Source organism: Typopeltis vanoorti, chromosome 20 (genome assembly GCF_054136105.1).
Source record: "Typopeltis vanoorti isolate ZY-2024b chromosome 20, IOZ_Tvanoo_1.0, whole genome shotgun sequence".
NCBI lineage: Eukaryota > Metazoa > Arthropoda > Arachnida > Uropygi > Thelyphonidae > Typopeltis > Typopeltis vanoorti.
Genome location: NC_143568.1, coordinates 37,793,511 through 37,808,700, shown reverse-complemented (window position 1 = coordinate 37,808,700; position 15,190 = coordinate 37,793,511). Strand labels below are relative to the sequence as shown.

The 15,190-nt window shown below is 37.2% G+C and overlaps 1 protein-coding gene across 1 annotated transcript in view; it reads right to left on the bottom strand.

Annotated features, from left to right (window-relative positions):
* Positions 1–15,190, bottom strand: part of LOC150095378 (MAP kinase-interacting serine/threonine-protein kinase 1-like) — a 248,497-nt gene that overhangs the window by 117,543 nt on the left and 115,764 nt on the right. The window contains exons 4-5 of the mRNA XM_090410350.1: positions 9,820–9,941; positions 9,678–9,709 (exon numbers count right to left, since the gene is read on the bottom strand). Coding sequence (XP_090266476.1) covers positions 9,678–9,709; positions 9,820–9,941 — 154 coding nt within the window. The remainder of the gene's footprint in view (positions 1–9,677; positions 9,710–9,819; positions 9,942–15,190) is intronic.

Sequence of the window (15,190 nt, the reverse complement as noted above, 5' to 3'; positions counted from 1 at the left end):
TTTACCCTTAATGCAAAGCACATCTCCTGGAAGAGATGTATGATGCTTTGTAGTAAAGGCAAGGGGCCACTACCCAGACTGGTTTCGGGGTTAAATATTAAGATTAGTGATCAGAGCTTATTCTACTTTTACCATGAGTTGCCTTGGTCTTGCACTACGTGCAGGGTCAGCTAGACTTGCAACACTTGCAGGCACAAACTTGACCTGTTTGTCTGTTTGCTTACTTGCGAAATGGAGTAAAACCAGGTTTAAAAATAGCTTGGTATCTTTATCATTTGCCTGTAATTTAAATAATCGCCGTTGCAGGGCTTTTCTTCGAACAAAATTTACAATTTTAAATGTAATATCCAACACATCTTTTGAGTTTAATCTTTTACTACACAGTACTTGTTGGTGAATAATACAGTGGTACATTAAAAAATCTGGATATTTGTCATCGTTTTTACATAATGAAATGAAGCCTGATTTATTACCTATCATTGCGGGAGCACCATCAGTAGTAATAGACACAAGTTTAAAAATCGGAAGTTTGTGTTGTTTCACAAATTCATCAAATGCCGAAAAAATGTCTTCTCCCCTAGTCCTTCCCAATAATGGTATAATTTTCAAAAGTTCTTTACTTGAATAATCTTGAAATACCATGCAAATAAATACCATTAACTGAGCAATATCAGTAAAGTCATTTGATTCATCAAATTGTAATGAAAACGCAACACACTGGTGAATGTCTGACATTAACCTGGCCTGGAACTTTTCTCCGGCAATTGGAACGCTTCCTTTTGGCAATTTGAAATCTTGTCTGTGGCCTAGAAGTAGTCTCGAACTGAGAAGCTCCTTTCTGGAAGCGGGAAACTCCTCTCTCAAGCAACATGGATCCGGGCAGTCTCTCTGACGGCAACTCTGGACCGGGTGGCCCAAAGAATCGGTATGAGTCTTTCATCTTAAGTTTCAAGTTTGGCACGCCTTTTGTTCTCCTCCGCTTTCTTTTGATTGTAAGTTGCCTGCCATCGGAAAGTTGTTTGAACTCTTTCTGACTGACTTCGGAGATGTTTACACTTAGAACCTGCAAGCCTTTCTCATACATACAAGTTTCAATAACAATCTTTCTAATGCCGCCATGTACAACTTCGGCAACAAAAACATTGCCTTTGTTTTTAACACTCTAACATATTCTTATTAAAGCAGTATATGCAGTTAGCTTCAAAAGAGTTATTTATAAAAACATCTAATACAAACTATACTGAGACAAACAAAGTTAATTTTTTACAATATTCACATGGGACTTAACCTAAGTAAAAAAATCGATGTAATGTGCTTTTTAATATTTAAGCTACAATCGAGTTTTTACACTTTGCTTATAAACGTATTCACTCAGCTCGCTGTTTGATTTCTACTGATCCAAATTAATTCATTTACCTGGACTTAAAAGAAAATTACCGATTTGACAATTTTAACAAAAAATAAATAAACAATAGCAATACACTTAAAGCGAATTAAAAATAATAAAAAATAAAAATAAAAAATAAAAAATCAGCTAACGCCTTTTTATTCCCATATATACAGGGAGTAGGTGAGGCCGTTTTTAGCCCTATCTAAGTTTTTGGAGACTGAGTGGGCAGTTCAATCTACCCACTCAGTCCGTCTCGGTTTGTCTGTCTCACTCTGTCTCTGATTAGGTACCAGCCAGCTATCTCTGACTGGTACCCAATCAGGGATAGCTGGCCCAAGGCTATCACTTATTAAGTAGTACGCAGTGAAGAGAGACGGCTCTACAGGTGCCGCCGTCACATGGTTCCCCAACCCTAACACTGTGTTTAATGTCTGAAATAATGTGGGTTCTACTGTCGATTTTCTTGAGTTTACGGGATGAAAAACCAAGTTTCCAGGAGAAAAAACCCACTATCCCATGCCAGAGATCGACTAACTCAGGAACCGGTCGAAAAAAGGCTTAGAAAATTTCCTCTAGTAGCCGACTAGACTCGAAACCAAGTCTTCCTATGTGCCAAGCACCGTGGTATGCAAACGCCACATACACTGAGCTACACAGGCTCCACAAAATAATGATAAATAAAATATTATGTTTTCAGTTTTAATTAAATTTGTAAGTAAGGGAGAATACACAAGAGATAGACCAAAAATCGCTCTGCAATCGACGGGTTGAACGCCCCTGCTATATAGGTTGCATCCAGATTCTTGGAATTATTAATCCATCATTCTTGTGATAGATTCAGATGATGTTTCAGTATCTCACAAGCTTCCTTAAACTTTTTTCATACCAAGTTTTGGTATGGTGTAGGTCAGGTGTCAGCAACACGAGGCTTGTATGCACCCAAGTGCCTGCAAAGCATTTTAAAGTGCTCGCCACTTTGCCACATATTGAAGCATTGAACAACCTTCAAATTTTTTAGTGCATATGCAAACCGCACATCACTAGTTACGGATTAGACATTTCTGTCGCACTAGGCTAGTAGCCTGAATTCTTTTCTAGAGTGACAATCAGTTGTTTATTTGATGTGTTTCTAATATTCTTATATATTTACATTATATTTTTACAACCCATAATGGATAGCATAAATAAAAAGAAAATGATTTATAACTTTAACATGGAGCAGGAAGAACAATTTGGTTTTATTTATTTTAAGGGAAAATGTGTATGCTTGTTATGCAATGCAAGTTGCAGTTCGTAAAAAGTCTAACGTGGAGAGACATTTCAACACCATTCATAAAAACTTTAATACAAACCTTCCTATAAATTCTATAATTAAAAAAAAGGATGTGTGAGCTGAAACTAAGTAGAATTTTATATTAATAAATTCATTTAAAATAAATATTTATTGAATGAACTTTAAGCTTACAACTTCCTCTCCAGCAAAATTAAGGTAAAGTTCCCTGTGTCATAAGCTAGCCATTTGGGGTGCCCGTTTTAGTAAAAAGGTTGCCGACCTCTGGTGTAGGGACTTGGTGCCTTTCCAGTTTATTCTGTGACTTGTTTGAAGTGCATGGTTCTGACAAGCCTGTTTTACCATAGTGGAGGAATTTAATGCCGCTTGCGTTTGTCTTTTCTTATTGGGATGGTGCATTCTGTTTTCCCTATGTAGGGTAGGTTGCAGGTGTACTGAATTTTGCAACCCTTGGGTGGGCAAGATAGGGAAGGGGATCTTTGGATGAGTAGAGTATACTTCTTAATTTTGCAGGTTTGAAGGTTGCTTTAATACTGTATTCATGAAGTGTTCTATTTTTCTGATATTCCCCTAATGTATGATATATGGTATGGCTATGGCATTCTTGTAATATTTTTTGCTTTTAATGGTATTATTGTAAAGATCTTGTGAACTGTTTTTTTGTTGTTGCCATTCTTTATGCACATTTGGCTAATAATTTCGTATTCTTTGTTCAGGACCTGCTCATTGGAGTAAACTGTTAAGGCTCTATGTTTGAAGATGCTGATGACCCGAGTATTTGTAATGAATGGTAGTATGAATTTTTATGTATGTATTTGCTTGCGTGTACAGGTTTGCAGTAGAGTGTGAATGAAAAGCAGCCTAAGGGAAGACGTGTCACAAGTGCGTCTAGAAAAGGAAGAGAGTTATTAGTTTCAATCTCAATGATAAATTGGATTTATTTGCATTGCTTGTTAAGGTGGCTTAGGGAATGTATTTAATGTTTCGCAACCATGGGACCAAATGGCAAAAATTTCATTAACATATCTGAGCCAGACTTTGGGCTTGGGGATTTAGAGCTCATAAATCAAAGTCGTCATCATCATCCTGCCATGTACCTCAAGGGGTGTACAGGATATGATAGTACTACATGAAAAATTTACATCATTACTAACTTCCTATCTACAATTTTCCTTCAAATCAGTCTGCTACCTGTCAAGACTCCAACATTATCAAATCTTATATTTCTATCTTCTAAAGCAGCGCTTCCCAAACTGTGGGCTGCTGCCCCCTTGGGGGGCGTAGGTTTTGTTGAGGGGGCCATGAAATGAAAACAAATTTAAAATGTTTTAAGACTAAGTAGATTTTTTTTATTTTAAAAGAAACGTATTTAACTTTTATTATTTATTATTTCTTTTTTGTGATTTTTTATATTTTAATGGAAAAATTCACACATTGGTGTTGGTTCACAAACTTTGCTTCCTGCGTATTTTAGCACTTCATGAATATTAGTAAATATTGCTTATTCCTATGTTTCATTTCAAAACAGTGGTTAATTGTATTTACTTCGAATGCTCTCCAGGGAAGCTCCAAACCTTCCTGTCCATTTCATCACGCATTCGTAATCAGGGACTGTTGATATTGACTTTATATACATATCAAAACTCGTTTTATATTATCACTGTCATCCGAGCTAGTTTTCTGTTACCAATAAAAGTTTCGCATATATTTCACACATGAAAAAAAGCTTAAACAAGTTCATGTGGGGAGATAGTAACTCGCTTGCATGTAAGACCCCTCCCTAACAGCCACTATACTGCAGAGGCAATAAAAACAAGTACTTTTATTATGCCAGTGAATAAGTTATGAGGAGTCTGTGTAATATATTTCTCAACAAATAGTGCAATTAGAGACAACTGGGATAAAAACACACTAATTAATGAATCGCATGTCCCCTCATACAGAAACTATGCTGTATAGACTGAAACAAAACCATATGTTGCATGGGCAAACACAGTATCTAACTAAAAATCTATCTAACTATTGTTATTAATTAGATCTGTGTGAGTTCGATTTCCCAAGGCAGCAATAAAATTCAACCGAACGTGTTAAAATTCGTAAAAGTGTTAAAACTAAGTAATATATATATATATATATAATGAATGTTATGGCAGTTTCACATATGGAATTCGGTTGAAGAGAGTTAGCATTTCAACTCAATTGTCAGCTATGCTTTTATCTTTCGGTTGCGCGAACTTTTGTTAATACTGCACCAATCATATGCACGTTTTAATAACCTGCCTTTGCTGTCTGTTTCGCGTTAGGCTTAACTACTGTAAAGGGAGAAAAATCACAAAAGAGAAAAATATTCCTGGTCCGGGGATTCCCTTATTCGGGTAATATTCACTAATTTCATGTCATCAGTCTGTGGTGTGCCAGTATCGGTAAGTGGTGATATTATTTGATCTATTCAACGTTAAAAAATTTAACCCTGAGATGGATAAGTGGCTGATAAAAAATTTAAAAAAATTCCCGCGAACAATCAGAAGAAGCAGAAACAGACTCAAAAAAAAAGGACAGTATTTCATATTTTACCAGAACAGCCCGCATCGTCTTCAGAACCAAACGGTAAGAGGCAAAAAATATAATATATGCATTTGATTTTTGCAATATTCGCTGTGTATGTTTTGTATTGAATATAAATACAATAAATATTATAATAATATATCTCTCTATTATGATATTTTTTCGGGGGGGGGGGAGCGTGAAATATTTTAATTTTTGCAAAGGGGGCCCTGACATCTAGAAGTTTGGGAAGCACTGTTCTAAAGCACTTTTTACCATATCAATCCACCTATATCTTGGTCTTCCCCTGAGTCTTTTTCCTGCCAGCCTGGCAAAGAGCACTTGTTTTGCTAATCTTTTCTCTCCTATTCTATTTAAGTGACCATACCACCTGAGATTAGTTCCGCTAGCGCATTTCTGCATGCTGACAATGTCAAATTCTTTCCTAATATCCTCATTTTTAATATGATATTGCCATTGATGCCATCTGTTCATGCCCTAATCTTTCTCAGGACTCTCATATCTGCAGTCTCTAGTCTTTGGTCAAGTGTTTTACTTCTGACCCAGCTCTCAGATCCATAAGTTAAAATTGGTTTGAACACTCTCTTTATACAGCTAATTCAGTGTTTTGACTAATTTCTCTCTTATTCTATGATTCTGTTGTCTATTTTATTATAACAAGGTGACGGCTGAACTGGATAAGGGAAATGGGTTTACAGTGATACTGCTGGACCTGGCAAAGGCGTTTGACAGGATACCACATGGAATTCTAATCCGTAAACTACAACATATGGGAATGGATATAGGGTCGGTGAGATGGATAGCTGGGTGGTTGATGGAGAGATATCAAAGAGTAGTTTATTCAGGAGTAGAGTCCAAAAGACGGCCTGTGACTAGTGGTGTGCCACAGGGTTCTGTTCTTTGACCACTGCTGTTTAATCTGTTCATTAACGATATAGGGAAGGATCTAAGTGGGACAGTTCATTTGTTCACTGATGATGCAAAGTTGGGTAGGGCGATAATGAATGCAGAAGATGTCAAAGTCTTGCAAGATGACTTAGATCGATTGGAGTTCTGGACTAAGGAGAATAGATGTCAATTTAATGTGACAAAATGTAAGGTTATGCATTTCGGAGTGAAAAGATTAGCAGCAGTATACCACATTGGTGGAACTGTACTCCACGAGATTGATGAGGCCAGGGACTTGGAAGTGTTGGTGGATAGGGAGATGAAGTTTAGGGGGCACATTGCGAAAGTAGCTAAATCAGCTCATCAACTCACTTGGTTGTTGAAAAATACCTTGACGAGCAGAGACAAGCAAGTTATTGTACCTCTGTACCGAGCCCTGATAAGACCTCATCTCGACTACTGTGCCCAGATTTGGTCACCTCGGTTCCTTCTTGATGGGGAGGAGGTGGAGAGGATCCAGAGGCGAGTGACTAAGATGATAGCAGGTCTATGGAATGAACCATATGAGAACAGGTTGAAGATGTGGGTTGCAGAAACTAGTTGATAGGCGGAAAAGGGGAGATATGATTGAGACATTCAAATTGCTAAAAGGATTCTATAGGATTAATTCACAGGATATTTTTGAGGTCAGGACTGGTGGTGGGAGAACTAGGGGACACCCATGGAAGCTGGGCAAGAGTGTGGTTAGCAGGGGTGTTAGAGCTGGGTTCTTTACTTTTAGAGTGGTAAATGAGTGGAATGAGCTCCAGAGTCTGTTGTAGGTGCTATGACAGTGAGCGAGTTCAAGGCAAGGTATGATAGATACTGTGAGAATGTTGAACAGTTGTGTGAACATGATGTTTAGGGCCTCCCTCGATGAGTCTAAGGACTCCCTGGAGCAGCCCGTAGTAATAATAATAATAATAATTTACCATCTTCACTAAAAATAATGGCTAAGTAGCTGAAATGTTTTACTTGTTCTATAGGTTATCCAGTCACAATGCAGTTGATATTTTCAATACTTCTGTCTATTTTCATTGTCTTTGTCTTGTTATTGCTGACCTTCATACCATATCTATTACAACTATTACATCATCTGCATACAGCAAAGCGTAATTTTAACATCTCCAATTTTGATATAAGGTTTAATACCACTTTCCTTCATAATGTGATCCATATAGATAATGAATAACAGAGAGGATAATGCATCCTTGTCTGACACCTGATTTAACATTAAACCATCCTCTGTGCTTCCTTCAATTCCAACTGCTGACTTACAACTCAAATAAAGACTAAGTATTGCTTGATATAATGCACCATTGACACCATATAACTGTAGCGTTTTGAATAGCTTCTCTCTTGGCACCTTGTCATATGCCTTTTCCAGATCAACAAAACTTAAATGCTGATCTTTGTTATATTACCACGATTTCTCAACTATTTGTCATAAAGTGAAAATCTGATCCTGACAGCCTCTATTTGGCCTGAATCCAGCTTGTTCTTCACCAAGCTTTTCTTCCGCAATCCTTCTCAATCATCCTTGCATAAATCTTACCATGAACACTCAGTCTTCCATGTAAAAGTCAGCTATGAGGGAGAAGGTCGTGAGCCAATGGCTGTACCTTCTTTTTGCAGGTAGAAATTAGTTTGCCACAGGAAATACCTGGAGTGAAGTATGTGGACAAAGAGGGCCGTGATATCGGGTGGAAATATATTCTGTATGAGAAGAATAGTATCATTGGTGTAGTCATCCCCCCCCCCTTGTACATAAAATGGGGGAATGACTACACCAACTCCTTGAGTACAGCCACTAGTTTCTTGGCTAAGTGATAACTGAGGCTGTCGATTTCTTAAACTATTAGTCATGATGGTGTGTTTGTTTTGTGTGTTTTAGGCATAACGCTGTAATAACTTTTTAATTGTTTCTTCTGGTCATGTGATCACTGACTTCATTACTTCCATTGTTTTCTTTTTGATGCGGTTTGTAGGATTGTAATTAACCAATTGGCACATGTTGTGGTTGGATACCATTTGGCTCATTTTTTCAAGGTATACTGTCCCATGGTGGTGAGGCCGGCGATGCTACATGGCGTGGAGACGTGGCCTATAACAAAGGCATAGGAGAGAAAGATGGAGGTGGCAGAGATGCAGATGTTGAGATGGATGAGTAGTGTGACAAAGAAGGACAGAATAAGGAATACTACATCAGAGGGACCAATCGGTAAGAAGGTACAAGAAAGCAGACTGAGGTGGTTCGGCCATGTAGAGAGAAGGGGTGAGGAGTATGTTGGTCAACGAGTGGAGCGTATGGAGGTGAAGGGAAGGAGTAAAAGAGACAGGCCCAAACTCAGATGGAGGGATAAGGTGGCAGAGGATCTTAGGGAGAAAGGATGAAGTCGGGAAGATGCCCTGGACCGGAGAATCTGGAAGAAGAAGATTAAAGATGGGAATGCCGATCCCGTTTAACACGGGATATGGCATAGCAAAAGAAGAAGAAGACTCCCCCATCAAGAATTGTAAAATTGTTATCTGTCCTTTATATACCTTGGTAATAATGATGTCTTGGTTACTTCTTAGAGATCTAAGGGCTAATTTTTCTGCTTTGGTTAAATTGCAACTTGACTGTTTATTAGAATTTAGTATGTTGGATGTTTCGATTCATATTTTATCGGTTATATTGGAGGAGGGGGGGATTTTAGACCTCTTTCAATGTGGTCAATGAAGTCTAGTTTATTTACTTAACTTGGTGCAATAGCGTGGTTTAAGTCTTTTTTGCAGAAGCGAGAGTTCTCCTACTTCATTAAGATTGTAGCTGGATGTGTTGATAACTTGGCTATGGACTGTTGGTGGTTGGTTGCTCCTTACTTCATTTGTTTGTGATTGGCTGCTCCTTATATTGCTGGTTTGTAATTAGCAGCTGCTCTTCTGGGTATGGCATCCAGATTGTCTGTTGCTTTCTTGTTGTTTCAGTCTCTGGAACTTCACTATTAGATTTTCTTTGTTTTTACATAGGACGTGCTTTACAGAGTCATCTGTGATTCTCTCTCTCTCTCTAGAATATCCTGAATATTGGGCTTTATGTAGCTTCATAGCTCTAATTTCTTCACCAGAGGTCAGACTAGGGTAAATGATTAACAAAGCATTTAGATTTATCTTACTTTTGTATAGCATCATGTAGCTGGTGTCCTGTGCATATGTATGTTTTCCTGATAATGACCTCGATAGAGGTCAAAATGTCAAATGTTATTTTCTTAATTATAAGTAAAGTAATTGCTCCAACATTTGTTTTGTCTCTATAAATTCTTCACTATGAATGCTGTCCACTGTGTAACCGTAAAAGAAAGAATAAAGCAAGCATTACTTTATACCATATACAAACAACTTACCAAGGCTTACCTAGAATGCTCTTATAAGTCAAAAGTAATTAATGATTTTTTGCTTCATTTTTATTGAAAGAATTTAGTTATATATAAATTAATTTACAAAAAACACAAAACTACTTACCTCCATTAACTTTTTCAAATACCAAATAAAATCTGAAAAAAAAAAAATTAACAATCTTAGAATAAATGCTTATTAACTGGTTTTGCTAATTTTTTTTTCTAAATTTAAAAAAAATAAGGACTTGATATGCAATGATACTTACGTGTCTTGTTCCTCAAAAAATTCAATGAGCTGAATGATATTCTGGTGCCCCTGACAATGATGGAATGTCTCTACCTCACGAAATACCCGTGATCGACTATGACCTGGAGATTTATCTATGATCTAAAAAATAAATTAAACTTTTTTTTTTTTTAAAAAAAGAAGAATTTCAATATATCACACATATATTTAAAATTATTAAAAAAAGTGTGCTGATAAAGACTTTCATCAGAAGGTAAGACTCAGAGACAATTTTAACTTTTAATGCTGTCTTCCGCTGTCTATGGCCTACTTTTTGATCTTGGTACCATTTTATATCCAAGTAATATTCTTAAACATATGAGGGGGGGGGGAAATAGTTCTGATAAACACCTAGAACAAAAAATGATATTAAAGCAACTGATATAACCACAAGAAAGAACACATGAGGATATAAGAATATAAGAACCTAAGTTACCTTCATAATTTATGAAGGTACTATCAGTTGAGGTTATATACAGGGTGTTCGGGATAAATTTGACATATTTATAATTAATTATATTTTTCCGTAAGTTACATGTATTAACACACACTTCTCTTCATTTAAAAGTTTGGAACCTTCTTCATTCATATACAAGATGTCAGAAAGGATGGATAGCTGGAACCCACCTGAATCATGGAAGAGAATAACTTGTATCATGATGATTCGTGCCCGCCATCAAAATAAGGATATTTCGACTGCTGCCCAATGCTCCCTGAATACAGTAAAAACAATCAGGCATGAACTAGAGACTTGCAATGGTGACTACAAGGATGTAGCAAGAAGAAAGATCCCTAGCAGACGATCTGATTGCGTTCGTACAGCAGAATTCCTCGCAAATCTGCAGGAACAGGTGTTGAAGAACCCTGGCATTGGAATTCGGGCTTTGTTCGTGGAGTTGCTAACTGTAGTCAAGCCCTGGATAACAAGGGTAGCCAATGGTAGGCCGTATGTATGGCAGCAGGATTCGGCCCCTTGCCACACCTCTGGGAAAAGTCAAAAATGGTTGTCTGAAAATTTCTACGACTTCACCAGTCCAAATGTTTGGCCTCCAAACTCCCCAGACCTTAACCCCATGGATTATTTTGTATGGGGCGCAGTTGAAAAAGACACCAATCGCACTTCCAGTAATACAAAAGCCCAGTTAATGGATAAAATTAAAACAGTTTTTGCGGCCCTTCCCAGGGAGACTGTAGCATCAGCTTGTTCGAGGTTCCGAAGCAGAATTGAAGCTGTGATCGATGCTAATGGTGGTTATTTTGAGTAAATCTTGTTGATAGTATTGTAATTAACTCTGCCTGTAATGTTTTTTTGTCAATTCATTAAATTTAATAGATACAAAGAAGATTTTCTTTTTCCTTACGAAACTGTCAAATTTATCCCGAACACCCTGTAAGTTGCTTTAATATCATTTTTGTTCTAGATGTTTATCAGAGCTTTCCAGCCCCTCGTTGTATAATATAATACTAACAGATAATACATCAAAAATCAATAAGTAATATGATAATTACATGACATCTCCAGGGAGTCCAAAGACTCATCAAGGGAGGGCACCTACTCTGTATCTTCTCTGTCTCCACCATTTCAACAACTGCATCCCTAAATTAAGATTTAGTGACTAATAAGCCGGCCTGGTTGGCCGAGTGGTTAGCGTATCTGCTCTCCAGCCAATAGGCTGTGGGTTCAAATCCTGCCATGGGCATGGATGTTTGGGATTGTCTGTAAAAACATTAGTGGTGATAGTGGGCGGTAGACGAAGTTGGTGTAGATCAGCGTTTCCCAAATTTTTCCTATGGCGGAACACTTCACAAATTCCTGAAATTTTAACGGAACACCCTGGTTAAAGTTGCAGCATTTAAAACCATTCAAGACTCGTATTAATATCCATTTTGATAATTTTTCGCAGAACACTTATTCACTTTCCACAGAACATTGGTGTTCTGGAACACAATTTAGGAAACTCTGGTGTAGATGATGATGGTAGTTGCGGTTCTTTGTAGTTGGTGGATTGAGTGGTGGACACAGAGAGTTGTAGAGTAGGTGCCCTCCCTCAATGAGTCTCTGGACTCCCTGAAGGTGTCACGTAATAATAATAATAACAGCTCACTGATGCTGACAATGACCACAATTTGGTTTTATTGAAATGCAATCTGAAATTTAAAAACCTGTCACAACCAAGGAAAAGGCCCAAATGGAACATAGATAACCTGAAAACAGAGGAAAACCATAGAAACTATAAACAGCAAACTGTTGAAAGTATTAAAGCTGGAGAGAGCGAAAAGAAAAACAGAGAAAAAATGGACTCACTTGAAGGATACTATTATCAAGGTATTAAGTACTAAAAATTAATTATAAGAAAACAAAACTATTAATTACAATTAAAGCGAATCCAATGAAAATAAACCTGGAAATAAATAATAACCCAATACAACAGGCAGCGCCGGCGCCTAGTATTTTTCTTGTGTGTGCGATTAATGTTTGGCGCCTTTCCAAAAAAAGGTTTTTTTTGAATAAAGTGTGAATAAAACGAACAGGAAATGAAAAACAAATGAAAACCGCTTTACAGTATAATGTTACCTACGGATTAGTCCTGCTTATACAAATTTTTTTTACACAGAACTCAACAATTAATCATAAGTTGATTTATGATACATCAAAAAATAAAGAACTATTTTAGGTATATTTTCGTAAATTTTAATCAAAAATTACAGTGATATAATCGGGTCCAGGATACAATTTCAGAATTTATTTGTTCGTTTCTGGGAAGATCTGAAGGGGCCCAAACGGAAGACAATGTACATTCATAATTATATGTACCATTCTTTACCATTCGTCGTTTGTTTAAACTCTTATCTTATATTTTTTGACATCTTTTAGGCACCTTTTCTTCTGCGGTGCCTGTGTATATTGCACGCTTCGCACATGCCACCAGCTGGGCCTGACAACAGGTATCCTATCCTATCAATGGTCCTAACAGGCACTTAAGCACCCACAACCTTCCCAAGTATTCTTGGACTTTGCAACCGTAACTCGAGGATAAGGTGGTTAGCCCTATGCCTCCCAGCATGTCCTATGTCTGTAGATGCATGTGTTCACATAGCCGGTTTGCCAATGCAACATGTATCCTGATTTAAATATCTTGGAAGTCTTATCATGGAAAATAGAAGAAACTAATCAGATATTAAAGCACGAATAATTTTGATCAAAAAGCATTCTATAATAGAAGAATCATTTTCACCAGTAAAGGACTTAGCATCCAGCTCAAAAAAAAAAGGCTAGTGAAAACATATATATGGAGCATTGCATTATATAGTTATGAGGCCTGGATGCTAACAAAACAAGACATCGAACAGTTGAAGATATTTGAACTTTGGTGCTGGAGAAAGATGATGAAAATTAGTTGGATAGAAAGAAAAAGTAATGAAGAAGTTCTAAATACAGTTCATGAAGAGCAGTCACTAATGAACCACATCAATAAGAGAAGGCCTAATTGGACACCATCTGAGGCAAGGGGGACTGATTACAGAAATAATCGAGGGGACTGTACAAGGAACAAGGCCATGAGGCAGATCAAGCATTTCATATATAAATAACATAATGATGCTAACCGGCACTAAGAGTTATGAAGATATAAAAAGGAGGTCACAGGATGGGATGTTATGATGTGCTGCTATGACTAACCAATCTTCGGATTGATGCACCAGAGACGTAGAGAACAGCTCAGTTCACTGTGACTGTTAGCAATGTAGTAGTTGACATATTACCAATACATAATTTTACAACTTTTATAGCATATCTGGTGTAAGCAACAGCAAATGATCAAATCCTCTAGGTTGTTTACATTTCTCAGTAATGATAGTTGACAAATATCATCCTTGATTAATTGTACTCACATAAAAATTCAAAGGAATGGTGTCTACGAACCCTAACAAATTTGCTTATCCAGTCCAGTTATCAGTATTAGAGACACCATAGCTAAGCTGGTTTTCATTAATTCATTTTCATAATTTCTAAATAAATTTTTCAAAAAATAACTACTTGATATGCAATGATACTTATAATGATAAGCAAGATCTGAAGATCACATTCCTTTAATCTTTCCTACTACTCAATATTCCAGAATCCTAAAACAGTCTTAGTTATTCACCTCTACACCCTCTCCATTGTTTCATTATCACCAATATAGCCAGGTGACCAGATCTGTACACAGAAATCTCAATGAGGCCTAATTAGTGCCTTATACAGTGAAACTATCATCTCCTTCACATATCAGAGTTCTTCGCATTATAGCCACAATTTTCAAGTAACTCTTACATTTGCAATGTAACCCATGAATTCTAGTTTCCTATCTACCAAGATCCCCAGATCCCTTGCCTCCTTCACCTCCTAAAGCAAAGTTCCTTGAATATGGAAAACCTCATTCCATCTTCTCTGGCTAAACTGCTTAACTTGATACTTAGCAAAACTGAAATGATATCCCCATTTTTCCACCGAAAGCACCAATTTATTCAAATCCTCTTGTAACAACAACAACAACAACAACACATCAGAACTTTCTGACATTGCTCTTCCTAATTTAGCATCATCAGCAAACAAATGAATATCTCCTTTCACATGGTGAACTGGTGATGATGGTAGTAGTGGTTGGTAGATTGGTGGAGACAGAGAGTTGTAGAGTGGGTGCCCTCCCTTGATGAGTCTTACATAATAATAATAATAATATAAGCTAAACAACAGTGGTTCCAGAACAGAACCCTGTGGTACCCCACTGATTACCTTCCATTTTTTAAGACAATGCACCTCCATACACAACTTGTTGGCTCCTATCAGTCAATATGTTGTATCGCAGGAGAGTGAAAAGAGCTCATTTGATGCTATTTGGTGTGAGATTGAGACCAGCAGTATAATATATACAGTTGGGTGCTGCTATAGACCAGGTGATGGAATAGATGGTGGAGATAGTATGCATAAACAAATTGATGGAATGAGTGGAAGGAGGGTAATTATAATGGGGGATTTCAACTATGGTAACATTGATTGGAAGAAGAGGACACATGTGAGGAAGGAAATGGATTTTATTCAATTATTAAGGGAAAACTATCTGAGACAGCATGTAATTGAAAATACTAGGGGTGAGAGAGTGCTTGACCTGGTAACAGCATCTCAGAATTTGACTGTAATGAATATGACCATGTTGCCACCTATTGGTGAGAGTGATCATAAGGTCTTGACCTGGGAGGATAAAGGTGTGGAATTTTCAATTAAGACAGGGTATATGTGGAATTACCGTGCTGGCAACTATGACAAGCTTAGGAGATTGCTTGGATCAGTGCCATGGCATGTACAACTGCAA